General features: G+C 38.6%; 1 protein-coding gene across 1 annotated transcript in view; it reads right to left on the bottom strand.

The window, feature by feature from the left end:
• Positions 1–23368, bottom strand: part of LOC114645314 (otoancorin-like) — a 158201-nt gene that overhangs the window by 14338 nt on the left and 120495 nt on the right. Inside the window, exons 19-22 of the mRNA XM_051923129.1 lie at positions 16974–17161; positions 13846–13989; positions 11364–11518; positions 8158–8294 (exon numbers count right to left, since the gene is read on the bottom strand). Of these exons, the coding sequence (XP_051779089.1) occupies positions 8158–8294; positions 11364–11518; positions 13846–13989; positions 16974–17161 (624 nt within the window). The remainder of the gene's footprint in view (positions 1–8157; positions 8295–11363; positions 11519–13845; positions 13990–16973; positions 17162–23368) is intronic.

Consider the following 23368-nt stretch of genomic DNA (forward strand, 5'->3'; position numbering starts at 1 on the left):
AGATAAGAAACAAAAACAGTCTAAGGATTGATGTCTGCCTAGTCACTGAACTGGTCAGCATACACTTTACAACCTTGGCACTTCTTGAATTGGATTTGTAATACTATGTATATTATGCCTGGTTTATATTAATTATATACAGTACTAGTTATCTCTTATAATTATTAGTAATAATCCATATTGACATTCACATAAGTAATTTATGAAATTAGTGAAAATTAAGCATATATATATATATATATATCTATGTGTGTATATATTTTTTTTCCCTATTATTCATGTAATTATCTGCAACCTTACGAATGGAGAATGAATTTGCCCAAACAATAAATTCAAAAGAAAAAGCATTTTTTAGTTTCTGTGAAGAACTTTAATTAAATATATTATTATTAATGTTTACTTTTTAAAAGTGCTATTCTGTTTGTAAATTAAAACTACCATCAAGGAATTAACCCTCTATTATTATGTTATATTGTTATATTTATGTTTTACTGTATTTGTGTTAACACTTTTTCTAAATACTCAGTTCTTAAATGCTAAGGCAAACGTACATTCATTTACTTAATAACTGTAGTAAACAGCTAGTTTTCTTTGGCGTCGTTTACCAAGAATTGTAAAATTCATTAAAATAAATGTACACCTATACTCTAAATGCATATATGAATCTGAATATCTAATCCATTTAAACGACCAGATCACAAACCTGAAGGTTCAGTGTGATGATATCCTGTGAAGAAGTGCATGTAATGAACTACTGAAACAGCAGAACCTCTCTCTTCTGACCACAGGAAAATAAATATACTATCAATGAGAACCAAAGTACAATTTCTGCCCTTGAAAGTAAAATGTTGTCATTCTCAGGTGCAAACTATAGGGAGGTCTAGTTATTCAAGTGTATCCAAGCATCAATTTCCTAAACAGAGTTCATCCAATTCAAGATCATGGGGAGCCCAAGTGTATCCTGGCAGCATCAGTCGCAGTTCAGGAATTTGAAATGACTGTGAATCCGAAATACATGTCAGCTGCATTGCATTATCATAGCTAAAAATATTTTAAGGTTAAAATATTAGGTATATATTAGGTAATATAAGGTTAGACCTGTGTGAGGATCTACCTAGAATATGAAGTTTGGAGTCAAAGAGGAATTGTGAAAATGCAGAATATGAAAAGCCACAGGTCTGCTCACCAGAAAACTTTAACAACCCTCAACAATCAGCTAAAGTGTTTCAACTAACTCCTGGCAAATAAATAAACATGCAGAGCATACACAGGAGAATTCTGGCCTTGATTTCAACTTATGACGCACAAATTATGCTGGATGATTAAACTACATGTTTTTCTTTAATTGTACTCATGTGCTGTGGAAAATAAAACCATACCCATGGGAAATTTCATGTGAATATCCTTCTAAATGGTAAGTACCAGTTACTTAATTTTCCTGAGTTGTGATATAAATCTGATCTCTCACCTCATTTTGTTATACAAGCTTAAAAAATGCAGCTCAGCAAGAAATCACATTTTACTCTTGTGTTTTATTTGGAAGGATGCAATACTTGTCTAATATGTTTCCTTTGCTATCTTATTCTCAAAAAATAAGAAACATATCTTTGGTTGGTGTTTATACAAAACAAGTAGCAAATTAACAATGACCACAAGCATTTAAATTCACTTTAGCAGAATACAATAGAAAGATGTGGTGTCACAAATGGTAGCTGTTGGAAATCTCATGGTAAGCAGTCTCTGTACTCTTTTAAAATTATAGTCAAGACATGATTGTTGGCAAAAAGGGCACTTGAGAAATAGGGTGTAAGATAAAGTGTGCATGTCTCACAATGGATTAGTGTTTTATTCAGGGTTATGCTCTGCCTTGTGCTGCTAAGATAGTCATTGCCCTCTTGCAATCCTGAATTGAATTATGCATGCCATGTTCTTTAAATGTATGTATTCTGATATTCCAAATATATGCAATTTAGGTTAAATGACAACTCTAAAAGTACTCTAAATTGCACATCATGGGTGAGGGTGCCCTGCAATGGATTTCACCCTTTTGCTGCTATTATATGATGTCAAGCTCTGCAACAGGTTTAGTAAATGAAAAGATGGATGTAATTTTTTTCAATTAACACAGTGCTGATGGAAAGTCAATGGATGTATTTTAATATATTGCTCAGAATTTTATCAATCAATCAATTTCCTGAATACATTTTTTACTATCATGCAATTCAATGCTTCCTTCCAATGCCCCAAACTAAATGCTTCTTTAAATTTATTTTTCAGTTTCTGCTCAATATACATTTATCTATTTATTGATCAGTTAATTGATTAATTATATTATTTGTCCTATGAGTCTGTATCTTTGTGTTTTATGTTTCTTCTGTATGCATCTAAATTTCCCTTTGGGATTAATAAAGTAATCTAATTTAATCTAACTATTGTAAATCAGAGTCTACCCTACAGTACCTCATGCAAAGCAAGAATAATTTAAATGAAATGCCAGTACATCACTTGGCATCCTCACTCATTCTGAGTCAGTTTAGACTCCACAATTAATACTGTATATTAGAACATTACAACAATTATGATGAGAACAGACCATTCAGTCCCACAAGCTTGTCCATCCAATTTGCCTAGATTGCCCAAAACAACAGTAGATCAAGGATCAAAGGTCCCTATAGCTGGAGATGTCCATGGCATTCAATTCCTTTCTGAGTGTTCATTCAGAAATGGCGTGTTGTTGCCCTCCATTGACAGTCTGCAGTAATTCTTGCCTGGTGGTAAAACGGTTAGCTGTCACAATGCATGACACTCTGGGAAGGTCCCTACCTGAGAGCATCACCTTTCAAAAGTGGGTTCTGGTGACGATTCTCAGTTGACTGCAATGTATGCCACTGCTGGAGGACCTGTTGGACAGAATACCTTGACACATCCACAGAGTTGGCAACTGCCTGTACACTAAGTCCTTTTGGCACAACTAAACGTAGTAATCTGTTTTTACCAACTATTTACGTCTGTAGTGTGTCCCATTTTTCACTGAGACAACCAAACACATGTGGCACACCACTACTCATTATCACTCTATGAACCCTGCAGCATATGGAACAGCTATTTGTAGGAGGTAATTCATACTGGAGTGACCCCTGTTGGTGTCTGAAGTACATATCACCTCTCCATGGGATGTATGTCCCAACATTGATGGATTAAAGGCCAGAAGTCCACATGACTGTCGTCCTCAAGTTCTTCCATGTGAACCCTGAATGCCATGAGGACTGATTGAGGTCATTTATGTTTGGTAGAATGCCTAGAGGGGGCTGGGGGGTCTCATGGCCTGGAACCCCTGCAGATTTTATTTTTTTCTCCAGCTGTCTGGAGTTTTTTTTGTTTTTTCTGTCCTCCCTGGCCATCGGACCTTACTTTTATCCATCCATCCATTTTCCAACCCGCTGAATCCAAACACAGGGTCACAGGGGTCTGCTGGAGCCAATCCCAGCCAACACAGGGCACAAGGCAGGAACCAATCCCGGGCAGGGTGCCAACCCACCGCAGACCTTACATTTATTCTATGTTAATTAGTGTTCCCTAATTCTATTTTCTTATTTATTTTGTCTTTTTTCTCTTTCTTCATCATGTAAAGCACTTTGAGCTACATTAATTGTATGAAAATGTGCTATATAAATAAATGTCGTTGTTGTTGCTGTTATGTGTATGAATTATGTATCACCTCTCATAATATTTGGTCTGGTGAGCTTGTAATCTCCTTCTGACTTGTACTACACACATCAGGCTAAATGAGCTATCATCGCATTAGCCTTCTTGATCGCTTCTGCACACACCTGTGGGTACAGTATGTCTTAAGGACGTGCAAGTCTAACAGAGCATCCAGAGAGATCCCATGTAGACACACCAAGAATATTGGGACCAGGAAACAAATCTAGGTCTTTAGTGCTATTAGGCAGAAGTAATTAGTGCACCATAATGCCATACAGACACACTGATAAATAAAACAAAATTTCAGATAAAGTAAATTTTTTCAGAATGTCAAAGGAAGGTGAGTATTAAAATTGGTTAAGGTGTCAAAATAATTTCCACTGCATTCCCACTTATCTGTAACTCAGACAGACTTCTTGTGCTTGTTAAGATATTTCAGATTTGTTTCAATTATATCTTGAAAGCATCGCTAGTAGAAGCGTTCCTATTCAAAAAGGCCAACTCACTTGAAACAATTTGAAGATATCTGAAAATGCATTTAAGTTACAGAAAGTGTTTCTTTATTCTCTTGGTGACCCATCACTGAGGATGAACAAAAGAATTTGTTTCCTTTGTTCACTGACATGTCTTTTAACCGCCAAGTTTGTAACCAGCTGAAGAGCAGATGGGCATTTTCAAGCAATGAAGGCTGTATACAATATTGGTTTAAATTCAGATTTTATTGAGCCATCTGGTCATTGGGAGATATTTATTTTATAGCAAAAAATCAATTCTTTGCATATTTTTTATTTTTGGCACTTTTCTACTTGTTTAACTGTCACAGAGCAACACATTTTGTATTAAGCCTTTCCTATATATATTGTGGCACCTGACTGGGTTTGTCGCCCGGCCAGGATGCCCAGGAGGAGCGGAGGAGGGCTTGTGCCTCCTCCAGGACATGAGGGGGCGTCCTCCCTGGTTGCCTTGGGGACCACGGGTACAGAGCTTGGAAACTCAACCCTGTAGGGGCCCGTGGTCACCGCCAGGGGGTTCCCTGATGCCTAGGGAGCCCTGGACCTCAGTACTTCCGCCACACCGGGAAGTGCTGGGGGGAAGAGTATTGGGGACACCCAGTGGACTTCCGGATACACCAACAGAGCTTCCGCCACACAGGGGTGTGGCTACGGAGCCCCTCAGGATGCACCTGGAGTCCTTCCGGGGTGAATAAAAGGGGCCGCCTCCCTCCAGTCATGGGCAAGAGTCGGGTAGAAGTGGACGAAGCTTGGTGGAGAGGAGTGGAGGTGGACCAGAGACTGAGAGAAGGCATTGTGCGTGTGGCCAAGGACTTGAGGGGTGATTGGTGCTGCAGCACTAGGTTTATGCTCACGATAAGTGTAAACAGTAGTTGTGAATAAACGTGTGTGGTTTAAACATCATGTCTACCTGTCTGTGTCCGGGCTGTTCCCCACAATGGCATCCCAGATGGGACTCTCTGCCTGATACAAGGCAGGGACCCCAAACAAATAATTTTATGGGCAGTCCGGAGCAGCAGGTTAGCCCACACACGTGCCGCGGGAGCGGCGCATGCACAACCCCGCGTGAGCGATTCACCTCATGGCCCGCCACCAGTTCATTAAACAGCCGTATTCCCCTGGTGCGGGGTGAAGATCAAAGACATTGCTGGAGTGCAGCAGACTCCAGCAGGCACACTGTCGCTAAGGACGTCCGAGGCAGCAGTGTGACGAGGACAGCGACATGGAGGGAAGAGACCCGGGAGGTGAGTGCCGTGCCTAATGGTGATCGGCCCCGCGGGGGCAAGCTTACCTTTTGTGTTGCAGGCGGGGATTGCCTGGGTCTGCGTCAGTATCAGAGAGATGCTGTGCCTCAGGCTGTCGTCGGCGCCGAAGCGGCAGCATGCTGTGCCACGAGAAAGGAGTCGCTGCAGCTCGATAAGCAGCCGCTGCTGCTAGATTCCAGGAAGGCACGTCGCTGCACCAGGAAACAAGGAAACAGAGCCAAAATGGCCACGGACCGGAAGTCCCTCCCCATGACAGCCGCGGGATTGGACGGTGTGTCCTGTGAGCCCGCCAAGAATTGGATGGAGGCGGGCCCAAGGAGTGTCAATCCCGGGCTGAGGAAGGACCCGACAGGGCCTGTGGAAAGGCCCCTCAGAGAGCAGTCGGCGGATATGCCTGACAAAGAGGTAGGGCAACTGCCGACTGACTCTCTGTGCTTGCCAGCGGCTCTGCGTAAGCTGTAGGACCTGCTTCGTGGGAAGCCAATCCTCATCGGACGGACCGTCTGGCAGGACGACATTTCGCTGGCGATGGGGCAGTCTCACGACCAGCAGAGGCATGAGCGGCGCAGAACAGAGGGGCGCGACGGCCTCGGAGAGGGTGCCGAAAAAGAGAGTTCCAGGGTGCCGGAATGGACCCTGGACAAGTAGTAGGACCCTCTTCGGGGTTGAACCACCCTAACAGGGTGTGTCGCTCGGACCAACGGGTCTTCGCTGGCGTTGGGGCACTGTGGTACCCGGCTGGGTTTGTTGCCCGGCTGGGATGCCCAGGAGGAGCGGAGGAGGGCTTGTGCCTCCTCCAGGACACGAGGGGGCGTCCTCCCTGGTTGCCTTGGGGACCACGGGTACAGAGCTTGGAAGCTCAACCCTGTAGGGGCCCGTGGTCACCGCCAGGGGGCGCCCCAATGCCTTGGGAGCCCTGGACCTCAGTACTTCCGCCACACCGGGAAGTGCTGGGGGGAAGAGTATTGGGGACACCCGGTGGACTTCCGGATACACCAACAGAGCTTCCGCCACACAGGGGTGTGGCTACGGAGCCCCTCAGGATGCACCTTGAGTCCTTCCGGGGTGAATAAAAGGGGCCGCCTCCCTCCAGTCGTGGGCAAGAGTCGGGTGGAAGTGGACGAAGCTTGGTGGAGAGGAGTGGAGGCGGACCAGAGACTGAGAGAAGGCATTGTGCGTGTGGCCAAGGACTTGAGGGGTGATTGGTGCTGCGGCACTGGGTTTGTGCTCACAATAAGTGTAAATAGTAGTGTAAATAAATGTGTGTGGTGAATCAACATGTCTACCTGTCTGTGTCCGGGCTGTTCCCCACAATATATATAGGGGAGGCACAGTGGTAGCGCTGCTGCCTCGCAGTCAGGAGACCTGGGTTCACTTCCCTGGTCCTCCCTGCATGGAGTTTGCATGTTCTCCCCGTGTCTGCGTGGGTTTCCACTGGGTGCTCCGGTTTCCTCCCACAGTCCAAAGACATGCTGGTTAGGTGCATTGGCGATCCAAAATTGTCCCTAGTGTGTGCTTGGTGTGTGTGTGTGTGTGTACCCTGCAGTGGGCTGGCACCCTGCCCGGGATTTGTTTCTGCCTTGCGCCCTGATTGACAGCAGACCTCCGTGACCCTCTGTTAGGATATAGCAGGTTTGATAATGGATGGATGGATATATATGTTTACAATATTCTGTTTTTACTTTTAGTAAAATGATCTTTAACTTTTCCCACTGCATTTTGTGATTTATTTAAATGTTTCTTCTCCTTTGTTTAGAAAATGGCTACAAAGCTATCTGATATTTCATACAAGTACACACTTCCAACAATAATAGAGTTAAGGATTACAGTGTGAATATTTCTGAAAATGTCCTACTTACTAATACAACCTGTACCTCAGTTGCTTCCTTGAATTTAATTCACTGTCAGAGATCAAGAAGGTTTTGTTAAATTAATTAGCAACTGTTTGCTAAGAATGATTGCTTTCTTGTGCTCACGGCTACAATTGAAACTTTCATTTACTTAACGGAGCAGAAGAAAGTGGGCACAAAGTGTGGAGATGTGAATGGATGGATAAATTGTTCACAACTCCAAAATATGTTACTTTGGTTTAAATTGAGTTTTTCTTTACCCTCTAGCTGATGGGTGTACCCTTAAAGATGAATTGCGTTATTATGCCCCTCTTTTCTCAATGTAGATTGCAGAAATGGAATGAACAAGTAAAGAAAACCTGAGTCTTTATCCACATGCTTCATTTATTTTGTATCAGATCCTACACACACACACACACATAGTGCTTGTCTTCTCAGCTCTTTGCTTATTTCTCTTCCACATGCATTGACATTTATTGAAAGTTGTTTTTCTATTTAACCTTTTGTTTTGTTTTTTGTTTGTTTTTTTGCTGATGCTGCTTCCCATGCTTCCACCACGGCAGGGGGGAAAAGAGTGAATATGCCTTTTTCTTTTGGGAAATAATGTGTGCATCAAAAGAAAGTGGTGAAGATATAAAGGACCTGATTGACTTTGTCTCTCAACCTTTTTAATTGTTCCTCCTCTGGAAACATTCTGTTTTTCTACTGTTACCTACAAACATTGACTTTTATAGTCAATCAAATGTATGCACTATGTCTTGTTTTTGTTAGCCACCTTTGATAAAGGCATCTGCTAAATAATAATAATAATAGTAATAATAATACCTGTTACAGTGCCAACTTCCTGAAGCTGATCAGCAGTCCAAGAGTTGGGCGTTCCAAAGGCTCGAACTGCAATATCCTTCAATGCTCTCAAGACAGGAAGTGAGCAGTTTAGTTTTCCAATGCTGTTAGCAGAAGTACTGTGAGATCAAGAGGGAGGACCACCATTAATAAAATTAATTATGAAAGACTTTAGTTTTCTAATTTAAAACAAATTTGAATATTATAAAAAAAGAGACTTAGCTGTTACTAAAAAGAACCAAACTGAAAACAAATGAAAACATTTCAATGGCTTATTTTCAACATCACTGAATACACAGTGACAATGAAGCAGACAGATATGAGTCAAGTAGATGAGTTTGATATGTGTGCATAGGGATGAGTTTTGAGAATAACTTGGACACCTCGCTGCACTAACAAATTAATACTAAAAGAACTTAGTATCAATATGAGGCTATTTACTAAAATCACACAATCCTTCCTTTACTAGTTTGGACATAAATCCAAAAGGAATTATTCAGCAGACATGCTCACTGTTCAAGGAGACATCAAGGGTTGACAACCATGAGAAAGATTTTCAAAACATTTGATAGCCCTCCTTCATTAAAAGAAGTTGCACACCTTGCTGAGGGCACTGAGCTGTGGGCAAAAAAGTGCAAAATGAAGTAGGATATCCATAATGTCACCAAACTCACTTGTAGGATACTGGAATGAGGTAGATGAGGAAATTACGAAACTAAAAAAAGTCTGGGCAGTTTGGGGAATCCTTAAGCATTTCCTACGGATAGAATACAACTTACAACATAATTAAGTTCCTGAATATATATACTGTATCTATATGGTCAGGAATTTACCACTAGGGGAAGAGAGAGAATGTGATGCACTTACACTAACATGGTGTCCATTTCCACTACAGTGGAAAAAAAGATGCCAGAAGACGAGTGACCGTCTCTTCTGGTCACCAGGATATATAAATTGCTGCTCAGCTGGAAAGTGGGATTTAAAAAAAGATGAAGCTCTGACTCAGAAATGCATTATTTGCAGCCTTTAGGGCATTAAATATAGTGTCTAGACAGGGCCCCTTGCTCTTTCATTTTTGCATTTTGACTGTATACAATGCAATCATGTGCAGACTTACAGCTCCATTTGGGACGAGACATTTGGCCAGATGTGAAATTGGCCATATGTCAGTCAAAGTAAAAGGGTTATTGCAATTGAGGCTTTGTGGGTATAGTGTGGGTCACTCATAAACATAATTTAACTGCTGGTACAGTGTAGCCCAAACTGATATTCAAGTCTTGGTGGCTACACGCTGGGTCCATGTAAGGGAAGGTAGTGCAAGCCAAATGCATAAGAATTAGCCATGTGGAGCAGCGGAGATCAAAACCAACCTTAAAGGGCCTTCCAAAAGTGAGCACAAATATGAGACTTTGTGAAATAATAATAATAAAAGATTTATTACTATTTATAATGTCTTTCTTTTTGATGAATGAAAAAAGTAAAAACCATCTGCTCAGATTGGAAACAACAAAGACAATGTCAGCTGCGTGAAGCAGAAGTTCAAAAAATGCTGAATGGCATGGGCAATCAATTCCCTGAAGATTGGAACTCTGTAAACGCAATATTTTTCTTTACTTATTCTAGTTTGTGACCATCACTACAGCAGCACCACTACAGGAAGGAAGACAACTGAGAAACTGCGACTTCTGCTGCTTCATCAACGCTTCTTCTCACTGCTTCTGTATCATTTTATGGCTGGCATTTTGGCATGTAGTGACAGGTTTTGGCAATTTCTGCAACATTATTACACTATTGCTTTTCTATGGCCCTCAGCCATAAGTACAAATGGCCTCAACTCCTAAATATGCACATGACTGTAATATATATATATATATATATATATATATATATATATATATATATATATATATAGTCATATGAAACAGCTTGGGAACCCCTCTTAATTTTTTGGATTTTTGTTTATCATTGGCTGAGCTTTCAAAGTAGCAACTTCCTTTTAATATATGACATGCCTTATGGGAACAGTAGTATTTCAGCAGTAATGTTAAGTTTATTGGATTAACAGAAAATATGCAATATGCATCATAGCAAAATTAGACAGGTGCATAAATTTGGGCACCCCAACAGAGATATTACATCAATACTTAGTTGAGCCTCCTTTTGCAAATATAACAGCCTCTAGACACCTCCTATAGCCTTTGATGAGTGTCTGGATTCTAGATGGAGGTATTTTTGACCATTCTTCCATACAAAATCTCTCCAGTTAAATTTGATGGCTGCTGAGCATGGACAGCCTGCTTCAAATCATCCCATAGATTTTCGATGATATTCAAGTCAGGGGACTGTGACGGCCATTTCAGAACATTGTACTTCTCCTTCTGCATGAATGCCTTTGTAGATATAACCAGCAATATTGTACTTCTAAAGTAATAGGTTTACATAGTGAACACCACCTACTAGTCATATCATTTTTTGGTTTGTTTCAAGGAATGAACAAAACCCCATCATTCAATGTTCTCAGTTATGGGGAGACGGAGCATATCTTATCAGCACTAACCAACAGACAAACAGTTTTTCAATCCACAAAGTCAAAATGACATATTTTATTGGCTAACCAAAAAGATTACAATTAAAATAGAAAAAAATCTTTTTAGTTATCCAATAAAAGGTGTAATTTTGCTTGACTTCTCACTACATCCATGATGGCTAACATGGTACAACATCCTAGTACTCAAAGCACAACGAAACAACTTTTCCCAGAACAGAATGGTGCTTTGTCAAGCAATGGTTCTACAAGGAACCACACAACCCAATAAAAACCATACAATTCCATTAAAGAACCATCATTTTTTAGAGTGTAGAAGAATCTGGTTCAGTAACACAAGTCCTCACAGGTGGTGCAGTGGTAGTGCTGCTGCTTTGCAGTAAGGAGACTGTGGATGATTGTGGGTTCGCTTCCTGGTTCCTCCCTGTGTGGATAGCGCTTTGAGTACTGAGAAAAGTGCTATATAAATGTAATGAATTATTATTATTATTAAGATCACGACATAGTTGTATGGTGTATTAATCCAAGTCTAACTGCAGCCCACCATTGAATCATAGCAGTACAATCAGCAATTGCCTAATAAAAACAGTTTCTCTGTTCTTCCAGTTTCCATGTTCCTCCGCTTGCACTGCAATTACTATACCTGTACTCTGTGGGACTGATATTGCCGATCTGTTCAGGGCTGAAAGCACAGATGAAGTAACCCAAGCCCACCAGGTCACTACTGAGCAGGTTACGTGCAGGCGTAGTGTTCAAGAAGTTGTTTGCAATTATCTGGGCATTAGGGAAGAAAGTAACCTGCAACAAATATAAGAAACTGAGTCAGTATGACACTGGCACCATGACAAGAGGAAATAAATTCACTGAGTCAAGTTATGTGTGATGAATAAGCATATAAATGATTTTTTAGCTTATGTTAAGGTTACAGGACAGGGTGCCACCTTTGTGTTACACCTAGAAGTTCGTTCCTAATTGTGCTAAAATTTCTGATAGTATTGGTTTTCCTGAAATCAAATATCAAGCTGAAATATAAAGTATATAAATGTGTGGTTGTGCATAGCTGTGTGAAAGCCGACACATTTGCTCTCACCTAGTTTTTTTTAGAAAATGTGCTTGAAAATAAAGAGATGTGGATAATTGAAAATATACTGTTACAGTAGCTATATACATTAAGCTTTATTTTGAGAAGGAAAGAAATATATATATATTTTAATGAACACTCATTTATTTGTTAATTAATTCATATATTCATTCAGTCATTCCATTTCTAGAACATTAGTGGCCTGAGGTTATTTCAGCAATATTGGATGTAAAGCAGAAACTATCTCAGTACAAGAAGCTGATCTGTGGTGGCACACTTTGGCTCAAACACCCATGCTGGCTCATTCAGGGCTGTGACTACAAGGGGGTGCCAGTAAGCCCTAAACCACAGACACAATGTCACCCAACACAATTCTGAGGTTTTATTTCTTCTGATTAGTGTGGCCCACTGCTTCCCAACTCTGACTCCTCGAGGTGAGGCAGATTGTTTCCCTTTACCTCACACCCAAGAATACTTCCAGTTCTTGGTCATGGGCCATTGGAAGCACCTCTGGGTCAAGCGGCTGTCCCATGAAGTTGGGATTGTAAATTCCAGCAGCACCCCCTGGTGGCACCCACAGGGCTGTACTCTGGGACTCCAGTTAAAAAAGCCCAGGGAATTTGCCATCTAGCATATTGGGGGAGAAAATATACACCAGCCAACATCTACCCCAGTCCTCCATTACAATGACCTCACAGTGAGGTAAGGATCAATGCTCTGTGATGCCAGCCGATGTGTGCCATCCATTATAGGACCAACACAACCACACTCACAGAGATCTGATTAAGAGCCACCTATCAGCCTAACCTGTACTCATAGATGTGCGAAGTCTCAAATTCTGTTCACCAGCTGAGTGGCTTTTGTCCTGTTTTTGTTAGTTTTGTTGAGTTTGTCTATCATGGAGTTACAGGGACAAAACTATCTGATATGACAGGAGTGGCCACATGAAACAGTGTGACATCATTGAGGCCGTACTCTTTTGGCAACCAGTTTGCTTATGTTTTGAAGCATATTTTTTTCATCATGTGCATAATATCTTATTGATAATAGATTTTATAGGTTCTTTCAACTTAGAAAAGATGAACTAGTCTGGCATTTTTCTGTTTGATTTAAAGCTCTTCACTTGTGATGATCAATTTTGTAGCCTCATCCTGCAGGTCTGCAGCCAGACTGATGTTTACTCGATTATGCTGTTCCCTTTATTTTAAATCGCTTTGAATAAAATCATCTGCTAAGTGAATAACTGTAAATGTAATGTGAATGTTACTGTTTCTTCTTGTTTTATGTGATCAGGTATATTTTGTGTTTACATCTTAATAACTGTGTCCAATTTAGTTGGAAATTAAAAATTTCAAAAGAAGTTAAGTCTGGTTACAGGGCTCGTGAGAGATTTTTAAACATTTGCTTTTGCCTTTGATCTGTCTTGTTTTTCTGCCAACTGAATCATGAGAGGAGAAAACTGTATTACTCAGAGGAGACCCATGAACACCAAGAGAACATGCAAAATCCATATAGTGACTGGGCTGTAGCCAGAGCTCAGGATTCTAGGGATTGGTGTCATAGTACACATTATCTTTGGGGAACCTCTCATTTAAACCTCATTTTTGAAGGCTTCTTATTGTTTGGAAAGTTTCTAAAATTATTTTATTTTGCTCCATTCTTGTTATGTGACGTGATTTTTGCATTTGTTACGTGAGCAGACTTCCAGTATAAACATGGCCGCAACTCCATTCGAAATAGAATCTTTATCATTAATTAGTTTCCTTTTCAAGTAGGCTAAGTGCTGGGTTTATTTTGATCTCAATCTCTTTTTGACTCTAAATTTGTTTTCAGATTTTCCCCTGTGCTAGTTCATGTTGTTATCTTTTGGTTTTTTCACATCTGACAAAAATTATTAGAGACTCTGTCTCATCACACTGTGAATCAACAATGTTAACCAATGGCATCACATCACGTAATTGAAAACAACACATTAAATTTGCTAGTTGTAAGTCAACAAGTCAACTCCACAATATCTTCCATTAGAGAACCACTGTGTGCTTACATTTAGCCAGTCAGGATATAGCCCAATGCTTGAGAGAACATCAATATCAGGATTTGGAAAGTATGTCGTGACTTCAGTGCTGGTAAAAGCCAGGCATATTCTTTTCAGGCTACTGGTTTCATTGACTAAAGTGCTACCAAAAACCTTAGGAAAACAAAGAAATCAGAAGTGAATGTTGGCAATTTAGACATTAATAGAACATTAATAAGACAGTTTGGCATTAAAAGAAGATTAATACATAAAAGCTTCATTGTCAGTTCCATTACGCAATATGCTTTATTAAAATTTACTTTTAAAGCTGTATATTAGCTATCGGTTGTGCATAGATTCTCTGGAATTAGTATAAATATCTAGGGCTGAATTTGGATCTATAAATAACAGTTTATCCGCTGTTAAACAGTAGTTAGCTACATTGGTATCATGAGTAGAATGTTCTTTGCTGTGTTATTTCCTTTTTATGATGTGCCCTTATTATTCCGGAAGTAACAATAACAATATTTTAGCGTTTTGCACATGTTGAGCATGCAACTGGATAACAGATATATGGATTATGCAACAAGAGCAATGTGAGTTTTTTTGTTTTCTCTTTGTTCCGTGGAAATTTTTCATATCATTTGCCATTATAAAACAATGATCACTATTGGCTTGTGTTATGTCAACTTTTTTCTCTCCATTCTGCATGAAAACATGAGATTTAATATTTTTCATGGCCACCACTACAACGTACATGGGGTAAGTAACATATAAAAAAAAAATATCAGTTTAGGTGGAGTATTCTTTTAACATAATGCACAGTACATGCATATACAGAATATACAATTTTCACAAATGGCCTAAATAATTGTACTGTATATTATTTAAAGCAAAGGTTGGCAATCTATGGTCAGCCGGCCACATCCAGCCAAAATTTGATCAGTCCCCAGATAGTTAATTCATTATTTTAAACATGTCGATGATGTCACTAATATGTAACATGAAGTTTAGTTTAAACATCTGTTAAACATCTGGGCAACCACACTCCAGTCCAGTTGGTGGCAGTAATGCACCATCAGTTGGTCTGCCAACTGCCATTAAATGACAAAAGAAGAAGAAGAAGACATCTGGGCGACAGCGACATACCTGAGGGTGGCATTATGAACAGTTCTGACTATTATAAAATAGAACCAATTTTTGGGACTAGCAGTCAACTGATGGCCTCTAAACTGAGGACAGCTGAATCGAGAACTAGATATATGCTGGGTACTCTACCAGGAACAGGAGGCATTGCACCTGCCATGTGAATTGTAAGGAATGAGATGTTGATCTCATCCACCTTGCAGAAACCTGATTACAATTATGCAGCATCAGTCCCATCAGTCACGTGGGACCCTGCACGATTCGCTGGAAACAGTTCATCAGGCATTAGGTTGGAGCAGTATTGTATCAGTTTTGTATGAGTAAACTCTTTTAATTAATAGTTTACATAGCTTTTGTAAAACCATTGTGCCTAGTGTGTAATTCCAGTGTTGCGGTAAATAAGGAATACAATGTAAAGAGACATTATGAAACTAAACATCCTAATTTAAGAACACCTTCTGGGCAATTTAGAATAGATAAAATTCAAACACATCTTCAGGCCTAAAAAACTGTCAGCAATATTTAAGAAACAAACTGAAGAATTAGAATGCAGTACTCTAGCAAGCTATGCTGTCTCAAAATTATTAGCAGAAAATATGAAACCCTTTACCGATGTCTGTTGGCTGTTACAGATATCGCATTTCCTGAAAAGAAATCTCTATTAACATTAACATTATTCAAAGTTATTGTCTGTTTTTACCTGCATTTTTATTACTCTTTTAATTTTTTTTTTTTTTTTTGTATCAGTATGCTGCTGCTGGAGTGTGTGAATTTCCCCTTGGGATTAATAAAGTATCTATTTATCTATCTATGAAACAAAAAAATTAATACAGTGATTTACTTTACTTTTGCGATGTGCATTGGCTAAGCTGTGGTGCAATGTTGAAACGTGTGTATAAATTTTGAGAAGAAATTGCTACATTTCTTGAAATTATAAATTCGGATTATTCACAATTTCAAGATCAAGAATGGTTAATAAAATTGGCATTTTTAGTTGATCTCACAAGTCATTTAAATAATTTAAATACCCAGTTTTGGGGCAAAAATCAATTGATTCTTAAGATGTGCAAATATATTTTTACATTTGAAACCAAGCTACAACATTGGGAAAATCACGTTCTAAAATTCTAATGTTCTAGAATTTTTTTCAATTATTAGCAGCATAAAAAACGAGTTCTCTTCCCAATTTGCAGAAATTTGAAAATATGATAGGAAAGTGAAGCTACTTGCTACTCCCTTTGATGTTGACTTGAATAAAGTTCATGAGAAATTTCAAATGGAGCTTATTGAAATGCAATGCAGTGTCATGCAGACCACGTATTATCACTGATTTTTATAAAAAGTACATTGATTGTGAAAAAAAATCTGAATATATTGCACCATGCTAAGCAAATTGCATCAATTTTTGGCAGCACGTTTGCCAAGAATCCGTTTCCGAAGCCAATTAACTGATACTGAGATGCATTAGTCATTGCCTGTTAAGATCAATCTGTCAATATTGAAAAACCTGCAAATGAAATGCAAAATTAAATCTTTCATTACAAATTTTGAGTTTCATTTTTTTTTGTATGACATCTTGATTATTGAATGAAATGTTTTTTTTAGCTATGTTTATGGAATAAACTTTATTTTACAATGTTACACAGTATTTGATAATAATAAATAAATAATAATACTTGGATTTCAAATATTTCCCCCCTTCTTTTTCACCTGGCCCACCAAACTTTTGAATATTTGTATTTGGCCTGTTCTACGAAAATGGTGCAAACCTATGATAAGTGTGTTATTATATGCATGTATATGTAATAGTAAAAGTAACTATAAAATGTCTGTTATTACTTCACTGTTTTAAATGTGATTCCTTTTTCTGTTTAAATTTACTAGTAGTTTTCTATAAAAGGAATTATTTTACAGTTCTATAATTTAACAACCATTTACTAATTTGAATGTTTTTCTGTTTGTTTTTCAATGAAGCAACTAACACAAGACCCTGTCAGCTCGATTTACTGTACCTCTTCAGCTTTATTCTTAAGGGAAGTCAGTTGCTCCATGTTAAATCCATTGACCGAGGACAAAATGTCTAAGGTATTAGTAAAAGTTTCACTGGACATGCATGACAGTTCCATACTCGAATATTCAGAAGAAGCATCTCCAAGCTGTCGAATGTTAGCTGTTGTGGGTATCCTGACACCAGTACAATCTGAAACAAAAGTAGGTAAATTAAAGACAGTACCATTGTTTTTTCATGAAAATAATTCATTATTAATTTGAAGCAGCATTATTTAGTGCAGTAGGATGTACTGTGAAAGGCTGATTAATTGGTTTAGAAATTCTAAGCCCATGCAATGGGTCATACATTAATATGTGTCACTCCGGTGTAAGCAATTGTGGATCAGACTGCTTTGTTTACAGCCACTCTAAAAGAGAGTGTCCGCTGTCAGATCATAGTAGCCCTGTGCTGAGGTTAGGTCAGTTACCGAAAATATGATCCTTTGAGCAGCATTGCTTGGGTAACAATGCCACTGGTGTCCTGTGGCTAGCATTTAATTTTGCATGGCTATCGCAGTATCTGCTGTGTTTATCTACACATCAGTTTTTGGCAAATAAATGTATACATGATGTGACTTCCTGATTATCAAATGATCAAATGTACTCGATTAGCAGCTCCAAGTGCTAATTAACTTTTTAATTATTATGTAAGCGGTTACAGTGTGCTTGCATCTTCACACATGGTTTCTCGATGTTGTCTTATTTTTTGTTTAATAAAAAAAATCTCTTCACATTCACAAATCCACTTAGTCCTATTCAGCCTTGGATAGGGGGCACAATCTTGCATACACACATCAATTTAGAATCATCTAGAATGTGTTTAGGAGATGTAGGGGGAAACCTACACAGACAGAGGAAGAATATGCAAACTCTAGACAGGTGATGACTTAATTTTATGGTGATTTAACAAAATAATAAAGTACGACCTGTTATGTGTCGTTTCTAACCTGAAGTTAGTCTTATGTAATTTTAGGGCTAGATAAACAAAACCGATTGCTAGTTATATCCAGTACCAGTGCTAAGTTATGTTGCACCCTAGGCCAAGCTTATTAGTGCACCAATCGACTGTTCGGTAGCTAACCCATGTGGCTGGGTTTTTCCCACCCTTATGATCTGCACCCTAGGCCAATGCCTAATTCTCCTTAGTGGTGGCACCGGCCCTGGTTATATCTTGATATGTAAAACCATACAAGTTAAACAGGATACATTGTCCACGTCATAGCTGTTTAATCCAACCTATTTTTTCAAAACCTTTGGATCCTTGCTGTGAACTGTAAGGTAGAAAGCCTTCATCTACACGGATGCAAAGTGGACTATACTAAACCAAGCTGAACTACACTATACTAAACAAAACTAGACTAGACTACATATAGCATCTTTCTTTTGGCATTAATTAAAGATGCATGTCTGTTCACACCATTCATATATCAGTCTTCATGTTTAAACATTTGATGTATGTGCAAAACTAAAAAGATGTAAAGTTTAATTCCCTGCTGAAAAAATAAGGAGCTCTTATCCTCTCTTCAGAGGAAATGTTGTCCTCCTTCCCACTGACCTGTTTCACCCTCCATCATCTCAAAACACTCAAATCTTGGGATTAATAAAGTATCTATCTATCTATCTATCTATCTATCTATCTATCTATCTATCTATCTATCTATCTATCTATCTATCTATCTATCTATCTATCTATCTATCTATCTATCTATCTATCTATCTATCTATCTATCTATCTATCTATCTATCTATGTCTCCAAAGTTCAGCTTTACTTGTCAAGTATTTAGGTTTCCAGCATTTTAAAGCAAAGCTTCCAATTATCCAAGCATGCAAGATTTCTATAGACAAAAATAATTGTTTCTGCTTTCTGATCTGCTTATCAATGTCTTTCAGCAATGGCAGCTTACTTCCCCTGCCACTCCTTATAAGACAATAAGACTTGAGCAGTTCTGGGATATCCCAATCTTTAGCTCTCCCAGCTATCCCATTCAAAATGCACATTTGTAAATGGCAAAGTTAAAAAAAATTAGCAATAGTTGCACTTTGGAATATATATATATATATATATATATATATATATATATATATATATATATATATATATATATATATATATATATATATATATATATAGTATAATTTATAGAAGTAATGTATAATAAGAAGAATGGGAAGAAATGGGAATAATGGGAAGAAATAATGGGAAGAAATGGGAAGAAAACTGGAATACTCAGAAAATATTCCATATAGACTAGAAGAAATCATGTTAATTCCATACAAACAAAATGCACAAACCCTGCATTGCAAAAAATGAAATCTAAGCAAGTGAAAAGTATTTATATCATGACATTAAATCGTGTTTTCCTTATTGTATGAATTATTGACTTATCAAAAAACTTGTATTTACAATTATTTAGCATACTTTAAGAAATCTTGTCAGGTAAATTTTGCAAACCCCAATGGTGGATGTTTTTGCTAAAAAAGAGTGAAACAACTCACATTTAAAGTTTTGTGCCCAGTTTTTGCATATGCGTTTTTTACAATGTGGAGAGTCGTTCTGAGGGGCAACAATTTAAAATACCACAATACCTTGTTGCCAGTAATATAATTTATATCGTATTTAAATTCTTTGTCTTGACAGCTTCCTTGCCCATTGAAGGTGACTCTTTGCAACCGCAATACTCAGTGATGAACTTTGTTTAGGGGCTCTTAGAATTATAAACTCGGGAAGTGCAGTAGGAATCACAAAAGAAGAAACCAAAAAAAAAATGGCTTTGGCAGTTAGTGCAGAGCCCATGCACTTAATGTTTTATAAGCTTAAACCCTATATTTACAGTTCTATTAGACTCTAATGTCTATCCATCCACTTCCAACTCCCTTAAACTAGTTGAGTGGGTTGATTGCTAAGTGGTGTTAAATACAGAACATACAGAATCCAACAAGGCAAGTAGTATGAGAACACAAGGGAATCTATAACTTTAGATGCAGGTCACACCAGCGAACATTTGTTGAAAATAACTCAAAATATAAATGTAAACACATTATTATTATTGTTATTATTATTATTATTAGTTGTATTCAATGTTGAATAGCAAAAAAACATTTGAGGAATATGTACAAAACAGAGCAGAGAAAATATTTACTCATTGTAAATAAATGTGAATGTGTAATAAATAGTATGGCTACCTCACAGTATCATGATTCCAAAATAATGAGTGCCTTTGTTATGTTGTTTTTATTTTCTGTTCAGTTTTTCAAAACTAATTTATTGTTGGACAGTTACTGTGGAGCCTGCTGAGGCACACATTGCAGTCACCCTGACTTTTGAAGTTCACATCCTGTGATATGCAGTGACCTGCCATCAGACCTTGCAACTCCTGTAGAAAAGCTATGTCAGTCAAGCCTGCAACACTGTCAAGACCAGCTTATTAATGAAGGATATGACAAAAAAGGATACCAAACAGGTAGATTTACTGATAAAGGCAGCTACTTCCAAGAAGGATCAGCTGAGGGAAGCCTTTTGGAAAAAAGCTGACAAGTTGCCCTACACCTGCTTTGATAAGGCACTATGCAGGCTGTACACATGACCCCATAGCAATTCATCCATAGATGAGCTTCAGAATGACTGACAAAAAATTCTCTGCTTATGTCAGATAGAACTCACACCACATAACATGAGTTGCTAACATTACACCTGGGAGCTGTGTTAAACGTTTTGTGACTGGCCAAAGAGTTGAGTTCATAACTGGCTGTTGGTTCAGTCCAGTGGCCTATCGGGTATCTACATTTGCACCATTCTATAGGTCTTCAGGGCTTAGTGTGTGAATTGTAATTGCAGCTTGTCAGTTTTTGGCAGGTCACAATGTTCTTCTTCTGTGATGTACTCTTAAGGTAAATTACAGAGACTTGTGGACTGTCATATATGCACATAAGGCCTAACTAAAGCTATTAACCCTGTTTGCCTGCTTGTTTCCTGCTAGTTTCTGAAGTTTTTTGTTTGTAGTATGATGGTAGTAGTGATTTACTCAACAGCAGCAATATGAAAAACTGCAACAAAAAAACTTTCTTTTTACTCCACACCTTTGCAAAGATGTTTCTATGTAATAAAAAAACACTTCCAGTGTCTTTTAACGCAGCTATATATTGTACAGCTAAATTTAGATTCACAGTACTAGTGTGATGGTGTAACACTTTTCAGACAGGAAATTTAGAGCTCTCCTTCAGCTATTTGATTTAGTCATAAGATTGTTTTTATATTCCTAGCAAAAGAAACTGCTACTTTTTATTATTGCTATCTTTTCAAAAAACATATTTTAAAATCTTTAGGGTGGATTGTTTTCAACTGAAGCACTTGCTTTTTTAATCAATCTCAAACATGTTCCTATATGCACTATTTGGTCAAATGTATGTGGGCACTTATTGAGTTGAGGTGTTTCATCCACTGCCATTGTCAACAGGTGCATACAACCATAGCCATGAACATAGCCAGACAATCTCCATTGACAAATGCTGGCAGTAGTATTGGTCAAACTGAAGAGCTCAGTGACCTTAAACGTGGCACAGTCATAGGATGCTATCTTTGTCACAGGTTGGCACATAATTCTTAATAATAATAATTAATTCTTTGTATTTATATAGTGCTTTTCTCGCTACTCAAAGCACTCAGTAATTGCAGGTTAAGGGCCTTGGTCAAGGGCCCAACAGAACAAAGTCTCTATTGGCATTTATGGGATTTGAACCGGCAACCTTCCGATTGCCTGTGCAGAACCCTAGCCTCAGAGCTACCACTCCGCCTAAAATAAGAAATTCACTCACATGAATTTTCTGCTCGGCTAAATCTGCCCCATTCAACTGTAAGTGCTACTTTTGTGAAGTGTAAGGGTCTAGGAGTATTAGCAGCTCAGCCAACGAAGTCATAGACAATGCAGACTCAGAGTGGGGCCGCCAGGTGCTGAAGTGAATAGTACATTAAAGTCGCCTATTCTCGACTACATTGCTCACAACAGAGTTCCAAAGTGCCTCAGGAAGCCACATCGGCATAAGAGCTCTGCATCAGGAGGTTTATGATATGGGTTTCCATGGCCAAGCAGCTGTACACTTATGCAATGGTGGAATGGTGTAAAGCACGCTGCCATTGCACTCTAAAGCAGTGCAAATGTGTTCTCTGCAGTGATGAAACACACTTCATTATCTGGCAGTCTTATAGACAAATCTGGGTTTGGCAGATGGCAGGAGAACACTACCTTCTGGACTGCATAATACCAACTGTAAAGTTTGATGGAGGAGGGATAATGGTTTGGAGCTGTTTTTCGCAGTTCCAGTGAAAGGTACTGTTGATCCTACAGCATACAAAGACATTTTAGACAACGGTGCACTTCTAAGTTTGTGTGCTTCCAAATTAGTGGCTACTTTTTGAGGAAGGCCTGTTTCTCTTCCAGCATGACTATGCTCCCCTGCACAAAGCCAGGCCCATTAAGACATGGTTTGATGAGTTTGAAGTGGAGGAACTCGAGTGACCTCCACAGAGCTCTGAACTCAGGCCTATTTAACACCATTGGGATGAGCTGGAAATGCTGAATGGCAAGCCAAGCCTTCTCAACCAACATCTACCTCATGTCGCAAATGCTGTTTTGACTGAATGGGCACAAATTCCTACAGATACCCTACAAACACTTGTTGAAAGCCTTCCCAATTAGTGTTACTTGCTATAGCTACAAAAGAGGGCAGCTCCATACTAATGCCATGATTTTGGAATGGGATGTCCAATAATGTGATGGACAGGTATCCATAAACCTTTCGTCATATAAAGTACCTGTAGTGTGCATTTTAGCTCAAGTTTTTTTTTTTTTTTTAATTTTAATTTGTTTTTCAGTTATTTTCACTTATGTTATTTAGAGATTCGTAAAGTGATATTGGAAAAATACAATAAAAGAAATGATTGAATGCTTGATTGCATGATGAACTATCTAAACCAGGAGTGTTGAACTCCAGTCCTGGAGGGCCACAGTGGCTGCAGGTTTTCACTCTAACCCTTTTCCTAATCAGTGACCAGTTTTCACTGCTAATGAATTTATTTTCCTTTCATTTTAATAGCCCTGTTTTTAAGGATTCAGTCCTCTGAATTGATTCTTTTCTTCATTAAATGACAGCCAAACAGAAATGAGATATGAAACGAGCAAACAGATGACCAATTCCACTCCAACCAATCTCTTAATGAGAAGCTAATTCTTGCTTTTAGTTAAACCCATTATTTAATTCCATGGATAGTTGCTGCTCTCATTCTGCCACAGCAGACATTTCTAAAACTATTGATTTTTCTGTTTTTTTAGAACATTAGAACACTCTACACAAGAACAAGCC

This window comes from Erpetoichthys calabaricus, chromosome 2 (assembly GCF_900747795.2).
Source record: "Erpetoichthys calabaricus chromosome 2, fErpCal1.3, whole genome shotgun sequence".
Classification (NCBI taxonomy): domain Eukaryota; kingdom Metazoa; phylum Chordata; class Cladistia; order Polypteriformes; family Polypteridae; genus Erpetoichthys; species Erpetoichthys calabaricus.